The following is a 22,117-nucleotide window of genomic DNA, read 5'->3' as shown; positions in this document are numbered from 1 at the left end:
GTGTGATTTTTATATATTTAAGAAGTTTAAAGGCGAACAAATATATAAAATACACATAACGCCTGAGAAATTATCTAAGATGGTTACCTATTTTTTCAATATTTAGCAAGCGGAAAGAACGTTTCTACGAGGGTTTTATTTTCTTAGTTGTGTCTAAAATGTTAAGGTTATTCAGTGGATGGAATTAAAGAAATGCGTGGGCAAACTGCAAGGTATTGAAAGTATATTGTGAATAGTAAATTATAAAATATGTAGTACTATGTAAGCCGGTCCAGATCCTCTCGCTAGCAACGTTACCCTGAGACTGAAACAACTGCCGAAACCAACGTCGGACGTGTACCGCTTATGGTCTTTCCTCGACGCATTCTTTTGTCTATGCGCTTTCGATGACCTTAGGCGCTTGAGAAACCGAAGACCAGATGTAGAGTTTTCTCAGAAGTGACGATCACTTCAACATAAAAAGATACTAATTTGCATACATATAAATAGTTGGAAGAAATTGTTGTTACTTCTGTATTCAGAGGTAGGATCACTATAGCTATTTTTTTATTCTTTCACACCGTTCTGAGCCGAAGAATCTTTATTGCACTCTCTTACATGGATTAGGGATAAAAACAAAATAACATCTTAAACCTATCGATTAAATCCATCGATTGTATCTAGAACTATCTTCCAATTACTATTTATCGCATATGGATGGCGAACGCGAACTCGCGTTGTCATTTTCAACAAAAATACAGAGACGATATATTTTTTTTTTTTTATTTTATTTTGGTTATTTTACAATTTGTCCTTGCGGACATTTGGTAAAGTGTTATATCTTGTTGGTGAAGAAAAAAAATATAAATAAAAAATAATATAGCATGTGGGTGGCTACCCCCAGCGGGGTACCAGCTTCGTTTTTTTTTCTAAGTTATATCTTTTATGAGGTCTATTGGGTGTTTCCTTTTTAGTCTTCTTGCGATATTTGTTGTGTTGCACGTTTCAACTGCCAGCTGGTTCGGGTGCGTTTCTAAGAGACGATATATAGTGAAATTTATGCATCGTGTGTCTTACAATGAAACAGGAAACGTTGGCAATCTGATTTTGATTCATCGGTTAATTTATGCGAGAGACGGATGAAAATGACGAGTAACCGGAGAATCGAGATGCTGGATGACTCGAAAGAAAAAGCAAAGTCCTCGTCAGAGACGCGTAGTACTTGCTCGAACAACTACATACCATCCGATCGATGTAAATTCATAAACGTAAAAGGTGGTTTACTGCAGCCATTAACAAAATTTAATATCGTTCTACATCGGCTTAAAGAAAATATAGGAGTATAGAAAATCCTATGCCCGGAAACGTAAAAAAATGTAAAATCAAGTTATAATTATTTAGGGGAAGCGAGAATCGATAGTCGAGGACGTATTTCTAGGTATATGCGCGTGTACTTGATTTCGTTGTTAACTGTTGAACGAATAAACTTGTTGAAGTTAAATTTCGCTAGAAAATTGCCTGCTAAATGTAAAACAGCGCAAGCTTTCGTGATTTGCACACCTTGCACAGTTTGGCATAAGAAACACGTGACGTGGCAGAGATGAAACAAGGATGACGTTTGAGGGCAAAGGGTTGAAACAAGTAAATCTTGTCACGACGGCGACGCGACGCGGTGTTCCTCTCTTTCTTGAAGCGCTTTTTAAAGAATTCGTTTTGGCTATTTTCGTCGTTGTTCTTTGCAAGCGCGCCGTGAAATGTTCCCCTTGTTTAACGAAATATCGCCCTTTATTTTATCGTTACTTTTTCTTTCTCATCCTTTTTTATTTTCTACGCTTGTTCTTTGTGGATAGAAAAGGATGGAACATTTTCAATTTCGCAAGTTCCACTCGTCGTGCTATTACGGAGACACTGCGCTTTTGTATAACTATGAACATTCGCGCATCGCGTAACGTAGAACAGTTCCGACTATAATAATTCTGGCAAAGGCGAACATTCGAAGAGCGTAAAAGTTTTAGTTATTTACAATTAACAAAACGCGAAATTTCGTTATTTCGATAGCTGATGTCGAACAAGAATTTTCTTCGTCCAGCCACGAAAGTTTAGCGCTTTTAACGCCAATAAAATTGAAAGATCTCGTCGTAACGTTTTTCTAAATTCCTGCTAGAAATTTGTTAACACATCGAACGAGGTCAGAGTTACTTCGTATCGATATGTTGACTTAAAAATATGTAAAAATATCTATGGCAAAACGCGTTTTCTTTTTTCCATTGATAAATCATGTTATTGTCGTTATCGATATAGTTTGAATATTGGAATCATAACGAATCATGAAAAATCTAGTATCCAGCGTATTATCACGGAAAGACATCCTAAAATTCCGAGTACCCCGCATCGCGTGACTAGTGTGTATTTTGAACTTAACCCCTTTCTTAGGGTGCGCCCTAGAAACTTATTGCAGAAGCAATAAACTTCCTTCTCGAGCTCAGGATTGTCGACTTTTCCGTGCTTTTAGTAACCCACTCGTAACGGTGACGAACGTGCCACCTCCTATTTCATTCGATGAGATCCTTTGTAACCGACTCGAGAGATCATAATTGACGGATATGGTAACGGTATCTTTAGGTTCCCGATCTTCTGAACGTTACGTCCTCGTAACAAGCTTCGTAACAGTTAAGAGAGTTTCTTTGAAATACTTTTTCCGGCGATTGGAAATTTGTTCATCCGCGTTTAAATGTACGCAAGAGATACTTAGTTACTCAACGCTAGGATTATTGTCCAAAGTATAAAAACAATGACAAAGATATTTAAATGAAAGGTATTTCGTTATTAAAAACCGTTCGAATTTACAAGTATGCGCTATGGATGATCTATAAAGCTACTATCGCAAATTGCGAATGTATATCGAAGAAATTGGAATTGAATATGTACCTATCTTATGTAAAGTATTTGGCAGTAGCTTTTTGATAAATAATTGCTACTAATTCTAGATACAGAAGGATACGCGTCTTGGATCGGTATTTCATTAGTTTTATTACGATGTTGAAAAGTCCAAAACCTAGTTCTAGTCGATATTGTAAAGCTCCTAACAAACGATAATATAAAAGACGGCCCACCACGCTGTAACGTGGCACGAAGCGGTTTATACCATCGTACATTTCCACGACACGGCTGGCCGATCGAGCGCACGTGCGCAAATCGATTCCCCGCAGCATCGAGATGAACGGGGAATGACGTGTACGGTTTGCGTAATCCAATAATCAAGCTTTAACAGTTTATCGCAATCGCGCACCGTTCAGTTTATTCTCAGGATGACGAAAAAAAAAAAAAAAAAAAGAAAAACGAAGAGAAAAGACTAAAAAAGAAAGAAGAAATGCCGAGGAGGAAAAAATGTTATTCCCTTTGTCGAGTTTGCACCAAGGCAAAAGCCGAGAAAGCACCAACCGGTGATACATATTTATGAAAATGTTCGTTCGAAAGTTCGACATTCAAATGGGACGGTTTTCAATTGCAGGCGAGAAAGTTTTTTCTCCGCGCGGCGAGAGAAAAAAGCTGGCCGCTGTTTGGATAACGGCTGGCTCGACTTTCCACGTGGAAATATTGCAACATTTTCGGACATACGAATCCATTTTTGTCCTTTCTACCGCGCTTTAATAGGTTTCGCGGCAGTGTATTTGCGTTGCAAAGGCCGATGAAAGTTTCGTAAAAATCGGCTGAGCGCATGAAACGCTGTTAAGTTCGTCGTACTGCCGATGGAGGGTAGTAGGATAGCTATTTCCGGATATCTGATACACTTCCTCATAAAAAGATACGGTAACAGCATAGTAACGGTAACTAACGGAACGCGAACATTTCGTATATTTAACAGTAACGCGTACCTGTAAATCTTAAACGAATCGTAGATCAACCAATTGTTAAATAACAAATAGTTCATAAATAGTAGCTTCGAGACGTGTCTTGTTATCGGTGTTTATTTACGAGTGACAATTGTGTTTACCGTTTCATAGAAACTTTAAGACTTTTGCCAAATATGGCGTGCACCTTTCTGTTCCACGACTCAGACTCCATTCTTCCAAATGACATCCGTTCAGCTGTGCTGTAAGTAACGATGAATAATCCAAATCTCAGTTTTGATAGTAATGATAAAATAGGACTTTGTGCGTATTATATAATCAGGCAATGGATTTCTATGCGTTTATGCGCATTTTAAAACGTACAACGTGCAAAAATATACCGAGTATTTGAGGTTAAATGTCTGCCGTAGTCTTCGATAGGTAAAACGAATCTCCATTTATGTTCCCATTTCTTTAGTTGCGTCCATGTAAAAATATACATATTCGCATGAAAATTCTCGGGACGGTGTATTCAGAAATGATCGAAATCGGTGATGAGGGAAATCTTATAAATACGTTAGCTTTATACTTTATAAAAAATTGAAAGTAAGTACCTTTGTATTTGATACGTAAATACCAAAAATGGAGGAAATCTTAATGACGAAGAGATAATTATTTTGTAAATTATTTATTCCGAATTATTTGTCATTTTAAATATTCCATATACTGTACTCGTGTATGTACACGGTATTCCCGAATTAATAAGAAATTGAGGCATTGAACTGAGAAATAATCCTTTTTATCGCCTTGACGATCATCTGCAGACACACGTGGTGCGATAAAATGTGGCAAATGACTACTTTGAAATATTTCTGCGTTAGTTTTATGGCGCGTTTAAAAAATTCAGACACAACTTGAGATATAAATTTTAATACTTTGTGGTGGACAAAGTTTCGACAGAAACAACGGACAGATTTATCGTATTACTGTGTTAAAAATTATTCTGTTTAATACAGAGTTTCTGTTGTCTTTTGTTTTCTATATAAACAACAAGCGAGGTAACGATACGCGTTGATTAACCAGCGATTCAAATTTAACGAGCTTAATGAGAGAAGTAGCAATAATTAATACAGGAGCTTGCGTTCAAACTTCCTTTATTGGCTTTTATACGAATTTATAACATGGTTTTTAATATGCTGAACATAAATTTGCTCCTATACCCGCTAGATGCACAGTGATCGTCGCGTTAAAAATGGTATGGTAGAATTCCTCGTTATCTGGAAAACTTTGTTTCGAAAAATTTCGATGATTATTGATTAATCGCGTCGAGAGTCTTTAGAACGAAAGGGATTAAATAATTTGACGAACGAAAAGACGAAAAAAAAAAAAAAAACATGGAACAACTTATGGACAGAGCTGCGCATAAAATACAAACTGACTCGATCATCCGACGAAGCCAGAATCTCGTTGGCTAGAATCTGCTCGATTCTAACGCTAATGTTCTTTATTCGCGTCGATCAACAGCGCCATCATAACGTACACACAGGGAGTAGAACCTAAATAACCCGTAATCGGTTTCAAAGGTTCTCCGCTAATCCCCTGGATAACGAATGAATAGTAAATACGACGTTGGAGCTTCTCACACCGTTTTCTAACATTTATCTGTTCGGCGGGGGTTGAACAAGGGGAATAGCCTGTAGTGATCAGAGCGTGGCAGGAGGGGGTATGAAAAGTGGTCGGAGAATGCTTTAAGCCAAACTGGAGCCGAAGGGTGGCGAAATCGCACGAATCGTGCCGACCCGAACCGAAAGCTCGGTTGCCCCTGTCAGTAGGCCTGCCGCAACGCAGCAGTGAGCGCGCCTTCTACCACGCGCTGAGATTACGCGACTTTTTCCCTGAATTCCGTCGATATTCGCCATACTTCCACTGATTTTTGCTACCGATACGCTTCTCTTATTATCCGTTAGTAAAACGATCGTAACACGAAATCGATTATTGCCTTTAAAACTCGTGATTCGTCGTATTGGTGCCATCTTTCGTATCTTGTGTACGCCTTTAACGTAATTGTACAGGTCTGTTTTACAGCTCGAGGTAATTGCGACAGTGAATAGGATGGAAATTAGGTCTGTTGGAACAAAGGAATATAATTAGATGCGATCTGATACCTCTTTACAAGCGGTTGTCCTTGTTCTTGCGTTTCGATGGAGCATTCCAGCGGATGAATAAAAATCCATCGATTCCGAGCAAGCGACCTTAATCGTTCGTATTTCCAGCGGGACCAAGAGTTGCCAGTACTTTCGAGGCTACTGGTCGTAGAATCTTATCCAGGACGAAAACGAGTTTGTAACCGTTCGCTCGAACGGAAAATAGGAATCCTCGTTGTTGCTCGTTAGTTTCGATATTCGTGGGTCTTGGGTGATCGTGGCAATCGAAAAGATAGTGGAGTCGTCGTCGTCGTCGTCGTCACCGGACGTAGCGGCATTCCGATACATCATGCTGAAGCATAAAGCGACTCTGATGACATCCCATGCACCCTCCGAGGCGATCGTATCCGATGGACCCTAATGACACCGGTTCGATGTTATCATCGGCATCGTCGGGGTCGTCTATTTCCGTCGCTTGGAACAGCGCGTCCTACGCGGCCAACTTGCACTGAAAAAGGGCAGCGTTACGTCATTATCGGCGAACGATGACGGCAAGTCGTGTGATGTGTAACCGTGTATGAAGCGAGCGTTAATGGACCGTGGACGGAGCGTACGATTAACCGATCGAGTAGCTCCATTAATAACGACGAAGACGTTTTACAGAGAACAACGCACGCAGTTGCATCGAAGGGGATGACCGAGCAACTTTAAAAAAAAAAAAAAAAAAAAGACGAAGCACCCTCGTCGAGCCGCATTCTCGTTCGGTCGTTTCGTGAATGAACCCCGTTCGATCCGTTTGCTCGACGTGCACAGTTTGTACACGCGTCTGTGCATTATTCCACGCGTGTGTACGCGATCGTTTACGGTCACGGTAACGCGAAAGTTGATCGACGGTTTTCTCGTCTCTGGGAAGCTGCACAATCGTCGATCGGTCGACGTCCACGAACCTTGTCCAAGTTGTACGTACGTAAATATTCGGGTTTATTCGTTCGTGTCTATAAGTTGGTGGAAAGAAGTTAGAAGTAGAAGAGGTAGAAATCGCGATGTGAAGTTAGAGAGAAGCGAGTGTGCTGTGCGAAGTTGGCGCGACGGTGTGCCACGACGAATAGCTTCTGGAATCCCAGAAGACGGAGAGAATCGGTTGGCGAGCCAAGTTGCGACTCAACCTATCGGAGAACTAGATTCATTGAAACTTATCAGCTATCTCGAGCAACTTGCTATCCTGGAGTTAAGGTGTTGGATATTCGAGGGAGAGCAGGGGGATTCGCCAGGACTCGTCTGTTCAATTACACACAGTCCCAGGATGAAGGGGATGCTTTTGCTGATGAGCACGATGGTTTGGTTTGTTGCGGCGGAAGTTTTCCTTGGCGATGTCGACGAGCCGAGTAAGTAACTGAAACTTCTGATTCCCGACCAACCACGTACCTAGCAACGTTCGACTAAGATAGAGCTGTAATTATATTTGCCATTGCAAGCAATTTTCAACGACACGGTCGTAAAGACTGTGCCTAAAATACCGGACGCACGATGTCTGTAAAAAGGCCGTATAACGCGTAGATTTTTGTCCCTGGAGACTGTTCGGCTATCGTTTTAAACATAGTCTCCGTCACCTGTGCGGCTAGTTTAATACAAATCAAAATTGACTAGTTACGCGTTCGAGATTTTTATTAATCGCGACGATGTTCGTATCGAAATCTTCTTTCGAGCGATATATCTTGATCCATCCGCGCGCCTCTGGCTTTGATCATTTGCAAATATTTTGCGACGTCGTGCTCCGTTTAATATTCCATTTCATTCTACCGCTTTCTCTTATACGGTGTATAAACCGCGTATGTACATCTTCGCTGTTGCATTTGGTTCACCGTAAAATGGGTATGAAAGTTTTAGCGACTCGATACACGTAACGATAAATATTTTACAGCTACATTTTCGATTGTCCTACTTTTGCTTAACGAACGTGAGTTTTTGACTCTGAAAGAAGTCTTTCGGCAAAAAGGAGCCTTTAAAACGAAGATAATTTTTAATAAAAACTATATCACACGCGATAGCGTTTAATATCCAAACTATCCTTGACAGTTTGTCCAAATCTCTCTCGTAGATTATACCTACTCATCGACTACGGACCAGTCGATGTAAACCGATAAAACACGAATAATTAATACACGCTAATCGAGCAAAATCGCGAGAAATCATTTTCTAAGAATTCGTAACCCATGGAATATTCATCGCCGCGACGATGATAAAGCTGATCGAAGGTAAGCAATAAAAATCTGTCGATCGTCAAATAGAAGTTTAGCCGACGAACGATCGCGCGAGGGGCTGTCAGCCCTTGCTGAAATTCTCACTGGTCGCGACGAATTTAACGTGATCCGTCAAAATGTTACGGGAAACGGCGCGATCGTTGCAATTACGCTTCCAATTAATGGCGAAAGACAACTGGCCGCGGTGTCAGTCATCCGTAATGACGCTGTCGGCAGGCTCATAATCGTTATGAAGCATTTATGGTTCGTGATGAGGCTGGCGCTCGTGCACGATGACTGACGGTGTATATGTAGGTGTAGGGACCGGGTTGGTAGAAAGGAAAAAGAAGGGAGGAGGGCGCGTTAATTTCAATACGTTCGATGGTTGCTACGATATACGTGGACAGTGTGGAGAATTCGGCTGTCAATAGTTGTTTTGCGGCCGGCATGCTTCGGTTTCCGTGCTCTACGACATCGTACGGTACCGCAACCCGTTTATTTAATCGATGCATTATGCAAATTGACATAACGACTCCACTTCGGATGCAGTAATCGACCACCATCTCTCGACTGATTCACAATGGGACAATGTGTACGTTGAATAATTGGCAGTAACGTGTGTTGCGGCTGCGGCTTCCAAATCAAAGCTACCCAACTCCCTCGGGACTCGGAAACCGATGGACACGAGCGCGTCTCTTCGGTATAGATACTTACTTACTTACTTGCTTACTTACTTACTTGGCAGACTTAGAGACGCTAGAAAGTTACGAGCTTTGAAATGTTTGTTTCTTCGAGAACAAGTTCGAAACGCTTTAGTTCTGTAACTGGTCGGCGATGTAAGATCAAGCCGATCTTTACATTAGCCGGAAGAATTTCATTTAAAAGATTGAATTTGGCTGTGATTGTACGGTCTATAAATACGTACGTACTTGGAATATCGAGTACGTACGAATACTATAGAAATACTAGGTTGGCCAGGAAAGTTCTGTTGTCAAACTTTGCCAGGATATTTGTAACTTCATTTTCAGGTTTCCACAAATCGCAGATAGTTAGCGTGCGTGTACCTAAATGTTGTACGTAAGTCGTACATAATGAAATAAATTATTAATAAATCGTACATGAAAAGGACGGTGTAATATTATGGGAGAAGTTGTAGCGGCTGTTGAAAATTTGACTAATAAATTATTCCATCGAAAAATGAATTTTCCACGTTATCGAGTTATTTCGCAAGTATCGGATAAAATAATTTGCGACAGCTGGTCCATCTCCAATCTTTAGAAAAATACTTGTATGTACCAACTTGTGAAACTGCTCGAATTCTTTCGAGCTTTTATAGCGCGTTTAGTGTTATCAATGCAAAGTTAATAGTTGACGATGGTAACGACCGGGAAGAAAAGATACGCGTGAAACTTTCATTAGCTTTTATCGCGAATTGATCGATACATCGCAAAGGTTTAATTAATCCAGGTAATGAAGGTGACGACTAAAATTTATAAGCGTTATACCTGTGTTAAACGATGTTGACCGACACAGGTGATTATTAGAGAAAGTTAAACATACGTATAGTTATTAAATTGCACATACGGTAGACACAATAATTAGTGCATTATGCGTCGAGAGGTTTCGAACCTGCCTCTTTGAAGGCGCTTTAACCTTAATTGCATGAAAATTGACACATCACAGGGCGAATAATTCCTCGATGGTTGAATTTGTGCCATCTCCATAGTGGTATGGATGACACTTTGTTACGTGCAAATGAATTTTAAATTCTATTTTTTTACTAATCTTTCGTAATGAATTTTCGATATTTCAATACGTCCTATATATCGCAATACATTATATTTTCAAAAAATTCAAATCAAAATATCAATATTTATATACTTAACGCCGGTTACTCAAGGTATTTGAACTCTTGTTATGGAAAACTTTGATGGAAATGACTATTCGTGCGGTATAGAAAACTTTTATGGTTTTGTAACGTCTGCGATAAATAGGTATCTGCAGTCACGGACCAGAATGATACCATACGTGTGCTATCTTTCGTTTCTCAGAGACGATTTAGGATTTTTCTAAATATCACGACCCAGAGAAAAAGAGTCTGTTATTAAATTGGCTTGTTCTCGTATATATAATATTCATCGTATACGGATAGAATATTGTCACGATAAAGCAAACGCGTATATTCCGGGGGCGAAATGGTACCACATTAACGAAATTTATACACGTGTTTAACCGAGGGAGAAAACTTACATCGTAATTATGTAATATGAAATTAATAACGAGTACGTACATACAATCATCATCGTTCTCATCATAAATAATTTTATTATTTATTTATTTTTACTTGGTCGGTGCCTTTCGGCTTTGGACGAGTTTTCGGTTTTACCTCTTTTTTTACCCATCACGCTTTTTACATTTTCTCATTTTTATGGCGTTATCGGCTTATTGCCTCTTCCCTTATATCTATCTAACTAAGCTCTAAACTCTGTTCCTTGTCTATATCTATCCAAACTCTTTTCTTATGTATTTATCTTTCCTCTTATCCACTCTGTTATATCGCACTACGTTGTATAATCTATCTCTATAACTATGGCAACTTTTGGGCATTTGCCTCCTCGCTGTGCTTCCTTATGGTCGTTCCTCCCCGTCTTGTATCGCCCTTCTCTTCTCCGTTATTCTTTTCAGTTCCATTATTCCTTCTCCCGTCTCGTCTAATATTTTTCTGTTTCCCCTGGTCCTCTCGTTATTTCGCGTTCTTCCGTTACGTGTCTCGGGTCTTCTTCCTTCCTGTATTCCCTCGCTTTGGTCTCGTTTCCACATCTGAATCTTGCTAGTATTTTTCTGTCCTTCCACTTCATCCTCCCTTCTAAGTATTTTGGCGATTCTATATATTTCTATAACGTTTATTATATTTTCACTCCCTTATCCCTTTGTCCCTCTCTTCTGCTTCTCTCTTTCTCCTTTTTTCTATAATTTACTCTACTGTCGTCCTTTTTTGTTCTTCTCTCGCTTTTCTTTATGTCCCTCCATTTCTCACCTCTTCTGGTTCCTTCTTTCTCTTCCTGGCTCTTTTCCCTTCTTATTTCCCCAGTTTCTCTCTCTTTCCTTTATGCACTCCTTTACTAGTTCCTTTTTTGACTCTGTGGCCACCGTTCTCTACAATTTGATCCAACTGGTGTGGTACGAATTTGTACGAATTCTGAATACCGTTCCGTGACAAATTATCCAAATACAGCGGGTACAGTAAATTCTTTTATTCGTCAAATACTGTCAGTATATCGCCTGCCATTGTTGTATGCCTACGCGTATGCTATAGTACGTAGCAGCCAAATTACCTGGAGTTCTCCGCTGGATCGATGATATTTCCTCGAATCTCTCTGCGCATTGAACGAAAACGTCTCAAACGATAATTTATCGTTGCGATGGAAAGATTACGATGTACGTATGTAACACGGTGACGATGGTAACGTGCGCGTGAACCGTGTCAAGGTATCCGCTCTTCGTACACAAGCGCGTGTATGCAACAACTTAAGACCTAAGTACATACTTAGCTGGCATTTCTGGTTACCTTCGAACGCGAAATTGCGATAAATTTGGGACATTACGACGCGGCCAAACTCCGTAGAAAACGCACGATCGTGCAGAAATTAGATCGCGCGCCACAGTCGACTTGGACAGCCGGATTTAATATATTTCACGAAATATTATATTCCGTGGCTATTTCTTTTCTCCAAAAGCTTTGATATCGAATAATCTTCGACACGCGAGCCACATAGTACGTGTCGCTCGTTGGAAGGTTTTGTTGTAACGACGCGGTGGTAACGTCGTTGTTGTGCGCGGCTCTACCATTTTCCTCGGCTATACTCGATGAAAACATTAGAGTCATTATAATTTAAAAAAACTGTATTCAAGAACAATTGTTCTTTCTTGAAAACTTTTATCATGCCGGATATAGAGAACGTTTATCGTGATTTTCCATACGTTAACGGGAAATAAAGTTGTATCGACGGTTATAAATAAACTGCGGTCTTATTACGTATTTATGAGAAATTGAAACACGTAAATGTAAGAGCAATCAAATTCTGCCAACAAAAAAGAAACAACAAAAATTGATAGGTTTTTAATAAAGAAATGTTCACATATAGATACATATATATCCAATAGTTTAGACTTATTTACATTATTTCCGATTGACAGTTTCGTTAAATATACGTTGCAAATGAGACTGGCTTTTAATACAAATTTTCTTCGGCTTCGTAAACGACAATCTTCTGAACAAGCATTCGAAAGAATTTAGTAAAAGCGTGACGCAAATTTTAATTTTCGTCGCTATCCCCGTTTGATCTACTCGATATTGGGAAACATCTGCCATACGCGTGAATCTTTTAAACTTCTAATCCCGGCATTTTTAATATTTCCAACGTTACGTTACATTTGATACGAAAATTACAAAGCATTGGTTCGATGGAAAATTCAGCAATTCTATAAGAGACAAAACATTCTGCTCGGTTTTACCAGTCGATACAATACATAAAATTCTCATCGACGATTCGATCATCCTCTCGTTAATTTCAACATGGTGCTATCACTATATTTTACATCTTTTCGTCAGCGTACCTTTAATTTGGTTTCTTTTTCCACGGACGCGCATCGTCCAAACGTAAATATTCAAATTAAAACGTTTTATGTAAAACGCGCAGCGGAATGGCAATAGGCTGTGAGAAACGTCTAGAACAACGCAGCATTTCCTTTGCCGCGACAAATTTCAAATAAACGGACAGCTGAAATAATTTCAGCGGTGGCGGACTTTCTATCTTTTAACTGCTTCCGCTTCCGAAGTTTTCTAGCGCGGACGAGGGAAGTTCATAGAACACGAACGCTGCGCTCCATGGGTGTTCCTTGTTCCTTGATCAGGAATAAAGAGGGAGCTGCGAGTACAAACCTCGACGGAAATGGTGGCGAATACGCGGAAGGAGATGACGTTACCCGCGGGACGGTGTTGGCGTGGTGCAGCTTAGTACCTAGCAGCCAGAGAAAACGCTTTTAAATATTTAAACGCACGTTGGACGCGACGGGGAATCGAGCTTACGAATTTTATGCCGTTCGTTAAGCGGAGATATAATTTTCCACCAACGAGCTGTGATTTTTTTTTCAAAAAACTTGCGCGCGTTCCGCACCGTTTTGATGAATTATGTTTGCACCTATAGTATGCCAAGTTTTTATTCGTTGCGACGCAACAGCCAAAGTATCGCGAGTTATTCGCCAAAGTTTTTCTCCGGTGTTGGTCAAGTTTGCGGCGAGGATTTCCTGTTGCGATACGAGTTATTAAAGCAATACATATAAATTATCTCCTACGAGACTTATTTCCTATTTTCTCCTACTTTTCCTTCCTATCGCGCGTTTTACGCAGAGATTTTACGTTTCGAAAACCGAGCGCGTATTTATTGGCGATCGGAAGAAAGAAACTTGGCGGTTGTAAGGGAAGATAATTCTTCGAACGATCCGTAACGACGAAAGACAGTCGTTGAGAAAGTCTATCGAATCATATGGGAGTTACTTTCGACGATCGTCCATCATGGGAAAGGGAGACCCTTCTCCGCTTTTCTTCAATTTCGGATGTGCTACGGAGGGTCCTGAGTTACGTGCACTTTGTCCGAGACGTGGAACGATCGTGTTTCAAAAGTTACGACAAAGAGCAAACTACTTTTCACATTACGTTTACTGCGATATACGTACACGAGGACACGAATACCCAAATGATTTCTGTTACTCGCTATTTACCTAACTTCGAACTACGATTCCTCGACTCGCTCAACCTCGCTTCAACTTCCAACTTACCTTTTTGCTTCACCTTTGACACTTTCGTCGCGATGTCTCGGCGTTTCTTGCAACCAGTTACCTTTGGATTTTCTCACCATTACAATGCCTACAATTTCTTTGAACGCGATCCATTTACATAAATTTTTATCAACCCGCAACGACAAAGATAAATTGTCGGGCGTTTCAACCGAAGAGCAAGTAATTCGCGATCGGTATAAATCGCGCCCGACGTGGAAATGATGCAAATTTAAATAGAAATCGCTTCTTCGTTCGGTCGTCGGCATTTATTTTATCCTGTGCGCGCACATCGGAGAAGACGGCGTGTGCAGTGCACGATTACAGTTAGCCCGTACCAAGATACGTGGTTTCCGCGTAACAATCTCAATTTGCAGGATGCAAATGTCGTTCCATGGCGAATTTTTTAATCGTTCAACCATCTCGTCAGACCTTTCTTCAAGGGGAATCGAACGTAGAAGCGAAATTACTGTCAGCAGCTATGTGTCTCGTGGGCGGATGCTAACAACGAGGAAATAGTTGGCGAGGAGCAAGCAATAATAAGAATGGAGGAAGCATAAATTGGTGGCAAGCGGAAGCCGAATAAGGGACGTTTAATTAGTGGCTAATGGATGTTCGATGGCACGGGAAGAGAGACGAGGGAAATGTTTATCGAGCCGCTGTCCGATAACGCGTGAAACGTATTATTAACGGCTGCAAAGAAACGAATACATCTTGGAGTCACGATTGTCTCCAGCCATTGGCAGACACGTGAGCGTTTAAAGGGGCAAGGATACGTTCGTCTCACGGTGAACCATTCGCGCAATTTCCTGGATCCGGCTACTGGTGCATATATCCAGCACATAGTACGTACCGGCGTGACGAATTTATATTTAAAAGAAAATATTCGTTCGTAGAAAGAGTAGAAGAATTTTTCGAGGTCGTATTATTATTCGATGTAGCGTCGAGTCGATGAAAGCAAAGTTTGCGATTTTTCATCCAAAACCTAAGTTGACCTAACCTCGATCTAAGAATCGCAATTCCACGCACGTATGCAATTTCATTTTTAACTACTTATTCTCTGGAGTCAATGTAACGTAACGCGTAGAATTTTTCTTTTCTCGTAACTTTTGAACCATGACTATTCTATGTTCGTCGCTCTTTATTCTACGACATATTCGAAGGTCAAGGTCACCGAGGTTTATACCTTATTTTCATTAAATACGCGATATTTAAAGGGAATTACACGATATTAAAATATTATTGGAAAACGCAATATTTTTCATGCACCGATCTAATGTTTCTAAATTATGGCTATGAAATTTTTTATCGATAACTTGTGTTTGTATCTAGCAATACATGTATACATTAATTACTTTTGTATATGTATGCGAGTACATGCGTATTATGAAGGATAGTTGAAAAATTTAGTAGATACGTATTTCGTATTTACTTTTATAGAGGCCAAATTTTTTTATTTACCCTTAACATTGAAAGCGATTAAAACGATAGCAAGTGGTACTTCAAACGGTAATTGAAATTGCGTTTTTTCCGTAAAGTACGAATAATGGTTATACGGAAATATATTTTTCTCCATTCAAGCGTTTTGTTAAAATTTCCATCGCATAGGTACCTATTGACCGTGATCGCAGGAAATTAACAAATAAAAGCAATTTGTTTTCCCATCGTGTCACTAAAATATAAACGAGAAAGTGATAACGCGTGTTGACGTATACTTGCTTTCGTTCGATCGAAATAAAAACAAATTGTCGTTAATCGATGGGATAGTTCGTTAAACACAGGAAAGCCACAAAAGCTTAAACACAGAAGAATGTTACGAATCTAAAATTTTGAAAGGAAGTAATGTCATTCGGAAGACAGGAAAGGTATTTGCTCCAACACTTATAATGTTTATACAGGATAAGAGACAATAATTTGTACTTGCGTATAAGTGCGAAGATGATTGATCACTAGCCTGTCTGCCGGTTTCCGTACGTTTATGGAACGTTTGATAGCGCAACTGTTGGAATACAACGATATTTCACGCATAGGCACAAAACCCTTACACAGTCTCCTACGCAGGCATTTGAACAGGATACTTAAACAGGTCATACTCGTTACTGTATAGAGAGTGGGGCTCAAAGTATTTAAGGGATCGTGGGTCACTACCTACGTCTAGTCTGAGAGTAACTGGCCAACGATCAACGATTCTTGTATACGTTGTTAATTATATCACTCGCTTATTACATCAGGTTCTGTAGTTCTGTTTAATAAACATCACTGAATATTATTTCAACAGAAACATTGTGTCTTCCACAGATTAAATTCTAACAAATGTTATATTCGATATAAGATAGTTAAAAAGAGAAGCAATCTATTCGATGCAAAAGTGTAAGCTACTTATTAGCAGTAGGTGAGCAATCCATCAAGCTTTTATGAAAAAACTAACAGAATATCGAATGCCTAAAATATGACAACTGCACTGACAATTTTTATGAAGATTTATATTTTTATAAATACAATTAAGAAAGCTACAGCTTGAGTACAAACTGTTTACCTGTTAAAAAGTAGGCACCTAGATATAACCAATACCTGGATACTTCATATAAGTATGTTTGCACGTTATATGCATTCTGTGCATTTTCGCATCTTACCGTATATAACTAATATAACAATCAACGATTCTTGCATACTTTGTTAATTATATCACTCGATTATTACATTTGGTTCTGTAGTTCTGTTTAATAAACATCACTGAATATTATTTCAACATTGTGTCTTCCACAGATTATTAATTTTAACTTTTTTTTTTATTTTATTTTGTTTTTTTTTTTTACAATTTGTCCTGAAGAACATTTGGTAAAGTTTTATATCTTATTGGTGAAAAAAAAATAAAATAAAAATAAATATAGCATGTGGGTGGCTACCCCTAGCGGGATGCCAGCTTCGTTTTTTCTAAGTTATATCTTTTATGTTTTAATCTTAACTTCAAGATTAAATTCTAACAGCAACGATACACAGAATATACAGAATATAGAAAGATACGCGTAATAGTCGTCGCAATTTTTAAGACATAAAACAATTTCCTACTTGAATGCCATTTTTTCAATTACTTACGTTCATAAAGACACAAATATCCGCTATTTGTTAATCATTTTTGTTCAGGTTATTAGACGTAAGTGAATACAAAGGAACGCGTGGATAAATTGTAAAGTGGAAAATATATATTTTAAAACTAAAGTGTAAATACAAAGTTCGGAATATAATTGAGCTGATGCAGATCCGCACGCTAGCAGTATTACCTTATGACTGCAAAACCCTAATTGCCTGTGTACAATTTATGGTTTGCCTTCGACGCAGTCTTTTGTCTATCCGCTGTCGATGGCTTCGGTGCTTGAGAAAACTAAAAGACTAGATTTTTTTTTTATTTCCGTTTATTTTACAATCAATTCTCGTTAGAGAATTTTAAGTAAATTTATCCGACATGGTACTATGACACGATTAATAAGTGTTTATAGTACCTTTGATTCTATTTGAATCTAGCGCTTAGGTCTAAGGTGTAATGTCTTTTTAGTCCGCGGATCTGTTCCGACGTGTCGAGTAGTCGAGTAATTAGAGGGTTTTGGTGGTTGTTAACTCTTGTACTGTGTCTATTGCTGAATTTGGATAATTCTTCTTCGACTGTGGGTATCTTGAGGTCGTGATGTATCGTTTCGTTGGTGACGTACCAAGATGCATCTATTAGGGATCTTAAGGTTTTCGATTGGAATCGTCGAAGAATTTCTATGTTGGAATTACTCGCTGTTCCCCATAGTTGGATTCCATAGGTCCAAACAGGTTTTAACATGGTCTTGTATAATGTAATTTTACTTTTCGTGTTTAAGTTAAAAGTTTTCTTAGAAGCGATGATCACTTCAACAACTTTCGATCAAAATATCGCGAGGCTATATGGAAATGTCTGAGAAGTTAATCGAGCGACGTTGTGAAAAAGATGAAAAACGCCGATATCGCGTTTAACGTAAAAGAATTTAGAAGGCGTGGTACGAATTCTAGACAAGGAGAAGCTTGTTGCGACGCCATGTGACGCCACCTCAGGAGAAATAAGTATTTACGTATATAGCACAAGTGAAAGGGAAGACGCTTCCCTCGGGATATCATTCGCGTGCACATTGTGCCAGGGGTTACGTGGCAACCGGGACGGTATGAAAAAATAGGTTTCACCATACCTACCCTGCGAGACGCGGCGTAACGATCGGCAACTGGAGATAACCGGAAGCATTTCGTAATACACGCATCCAGTTCGCACGAATTTCTGTCGTGCAGCGAAAGGTTAAAATGTTAAAAATAGGCGACTTTTCCTAGTACTTGAGATTAGGGAAAACTTTCGTTCACAGTGTAATTCCATACGTATCCTAGGACTGAAATCTGCGAGCTTAGCTCGGTGGAGAAAGAACGCTGAAAATAAAACGACGAATCGAGGGAACTGTTTTGGGAATTTTCGTCTTACTTTTAATTTTCTAAATGTATATTTACATTTATAATACTAAGTTTTAGGAAGTGTTCACGAAAGAAATGAAATAAAAGGAAATATTTTTCCATTTATCCTGCATTGTATCTTTTTTCAATGCATCTTGCGATTTGCAAAGGAGGGGAACAAAAGTATATTTTAACACATTTGTAAATAATTTAGTGGAACAAAAATGATAAAAATTGGAAACTAAGAAACGTAAAAACCTTCCCTTGTCTCATTTATCTACCAGCTGCGTCATAGTTGCAGCGCGGTATGGGACGAATACCGTTCGTGCCAAGTTTGTTTTGTTACATCGTGTAATTTATCGTCTTTCCAAAAGTTACTTAAATCTTTGTAAACAGTTTAGCGACAACAGTGATTCTTATACAAAGAAAGTTTCGCAGTTAACCACTATAGTTGCTATAGTTGTATAGCTGTCATTATAGCAGGTAATCATTTGTCGTTAAGGAATTAATCCGATGATGATATTAGACGTACCATATGTTTTATATTTTTATATATAAAAACCAAATCGTCTATTGAAATTATTTCTGTCAAAGGTATTAAAACTAATAATAAACGAATAGTATCTTCCCTTCCACTGATCGTAAGTGTTACCCCACGAGGCTTGGTATAGGCCGTATTTCGTCGCTCGCGGTCCTACAGCGTCGCAGACGGATCGTCTTATCTGCCCGACGGACAATATACAATGTATCGACGAGCGTGTCACGTCGGAGACACAAGAAATTGCGAAATTAAAACCTCGCGTCGACTGGACGAAGATACACTGTACTTTGCTTATAAAAAGGCAACAATCGCAGAATGGGGAAATGTCTTTAAACCTGGAAAGCTTCCTTCGCAACAAAGTTTCATTCGATCCAACTGTCCACTCTGTGGAAATGGCGGAATCGTTATTCGATTCACTCGTTTTTCGAAAATAATAATATTGGTTCGGACGAAAATGGTAATTTTAAGTGGTTGGTCATGTACGTTTTATTTCGAGGGCGCTATGCGCCTGCAATTTCGGCACAGCGCTGCACCGGTCACGCGCGTAAAAAGCAAAGCACATTTCGCGCGACGTCGCATGATTTTTCAACCTGCCACGGTTATACGATTCGCGAAATTCAGTGGATGTACAAATGGCGTCGTCGATCGCTGTTACGTGATTTATGAAATTCGTATTCACGCAATCGCTTTCTGCGTACCCTGTTCTTTCCGCCTTTGCGTTTATCACGATCGATGAATACATCATCCGCGTGGCTAATGGAAATTGTCTAATCGTAAACCATTAGAATTGCAAAGTGGAGTTTATTGGTAGAGTATTCGGTTGTTTGGAAAGTTGGTGAAATTGAAGGAAAATTTGAAGATACGGTACCTAGGTATAAAGAAATATTAAGCATAGAAGGATACAAAGTGCGAGGAAATTTGGCGGAAATTCGAAAGCGAACGAAAAGCGTCCATAAGATCAATTAACGCCTAGAAAACTGTCTTTTTTTAAATTATCGAAATTATTGGGCGGAAAGTATCGAAATTATATTTTTACATTATTTATGTTTCTATATAACGTGTACGCGTCACTGGTGATAATTAAAATACAAGTCCAAGTCAAATAATATTTCGATAAAGAAACAAAGGTTTTTCTTATTTCGATACCTACGTACATGAAACTAGTACTTAAATCTCTGAAATAAATCGTTTTCCAATCCGGCGATCGAACGATGTTGCGTAATTTCAGAGGAATAAAATTCGTCAAATAGCGAAACTCGGACTTGGATTGCGCATGGACGCATAAACAAATTGCTGGCGATACGACGGACAAAAACAAGGACGTTGCCGGTAACTTTTTTAATAATCATCCAGGTCCCGTGAGAACGATGGCAACCTGTAACACTTAATTTCGCAATCATCTAGCGCAAGAGCCTTATAACAGAAGCTATCGTTGTCGACGTTATTAATTTGCAAACTGCGCGAGGCAAGGTGTCGCAAACGAGAATCGGCGAGGTGGACCGAGTGCAGGTGGGATGGGTATCGCTTCGTAAATCACTCTGTAGGATTTATTATCGAGTATCTTGGCGAGAACGGTTGGTGCTCGTCGACTGGAAAAAGAGCAACGAAATAAAGCAAAAGGAGAGAAAAAGGGAACGCGAGGAACGACGAATTCGCTTAAAAGGAAGACATCGGTTGGGGAAACGAGCACGGTGCTGTTGGCTCTCGTAAGGCAAGGAAAAAATGGCGAAACTATTCGCTGGAAAGCGATAAGCGGCGCGTGAGAAAAACACGAAGCTCGAGCTGCGTTGGAAAGTTGAGTTTCGATGTAAAGTCTAAACTAGACGAACGTGCTCGTACGAGTGAACTTTTCGCGAGAAAGCAGCTGCCTGCAAAATTCCCCCGCAAACTGCCGCCGAATTGTGAATAATGTGTCGGTTGTGGCTGGCCCATAGGATTTTCAGTGGCCGTATCTCTGCTCCGTTGCCTTTTCCAACGACGTTTCCGTATCGATTTGCAACCCCGTTGCGGCTGGATTTATAATTAACTCGGCCAGCTAACGGAACCACACTCGTGTAAACGTAATACTCGGTTATCTCGGTTCCAATTGTTATGCGTACACCAGGCTCTGATCGATGAACAACCGTAAGTATGACAAAGTTACTCGATGCGCAGCGATTTTCGAGGTTAATCGATCCGCGATGGAAATTAATTCGCTCAGCGTTAGAGTAACGAGCTTGACTGTGGTTCGTTAGAGGCGATCAGTTGGAATAGTTTTTGGTGGACTGTGATTTTCCTGGTCAGTATCCGTTTCGGCAAAGCTCTCCTTTTCCTCCTTTTATGTATCTGTATCGTTGAGATCCGTGATCCTACGTCGTCCGGTAGAGGAGAACGATTTTGTGAAACTTTTGTCAAAAGACGTTATCACGCTACGAAGAGAAGAATGCGTGTAGAGTGAAAAGAAAAGGAAAACAAGAGAGTATAATAAAATGTATAGTATTACACGTAAAAGAACGGAATTGAAAGATAAAATTAATATTATTAAAATTCTGCTATTCCACCTTTCGTGCAACTACGTATATTTGATTCATTTGAATTATTCGATATTTATGAATATCTAATTAAATTATTTAATTTAATATCCTGGCATAAATAGGTATATTTTACGATATTTCCAAGTTTGTATTATTCGTTGTTCATTTTAACATGTACTTTTCCAGATATTCCATCGTATCCAATTAAAACGGATATACCATACACGGCAGTATATGTTTCTGTTTTCACTGTTTGCTCGTATACCATTGGGTTTTTTTGCTGAACGCGAACACACGTAAAAGAAGAATATTTACACACGGCGGAAACAGTACAGCAATGTCGTAAAGTTAGTAGTCGCATGTTACTGCAAACATGCTTGCAGCATCCAAGGAAACGTATTGACAGAAACTGGAGGATATAAGAACTGCAACGTTGCCGAGGATAGTTGGAGCTCCATAGTCTTTACGAAAGAGATGTAAAACGAGAAAATTTCGTCATACATCAAATATCGACACATCTCGAAGCAGAAAAATTTAAAGTTTTATTTGCTATGCATATTTCATTTTACGATTAACAAGT

General features: G+C 39.4%; 1 protein-coding gene across 1 annotated transcript in view; it reads left to right on the top strand.

Moving 5' to 3' along the window:
- The first annotated feature begins 6,285 nt into the window (after positions 1–6,285).
- The window catches only part of LOC132912958 (hemicentin-1-like), a 63,702-nt gene continuing 47,870 nt past the window's right edge, over positions 6,286–22,117 (top strand). Inside the window, exon 1 of the mRNA XM_060970803.1 lies at positions 6,286–7,338. Within this exon, the coding sequence (XP_060826786.1) occupies positions 7,257–7,338 (82 nt within the window). The 5' untranslated portion in view covers positions 6,286–7,256. The remainder of the gene's footprint in view (positions 7,339–22,117) is intronic.

This window comes from Bombus pascuorum, chromosome 12 (genome assembly GCF_905332965.1).
Source record: "Bombus pascuorum chromosome 12, iyBomPasc1.1, whole genome shotgun sequence".
NCBI classification, from domain to species: domain Eukaryota; kingdom Metazoa; phylum Arthropoda; class Insecta; order Hymenoptera; family Apidae; genus Bombus; species Bombus pascuorum.
The sequence above is the reverse complement of the archived record's forward strand: the minus strand, read 5'-3'. Positions and strand labels throughout refer to the sequence as shown.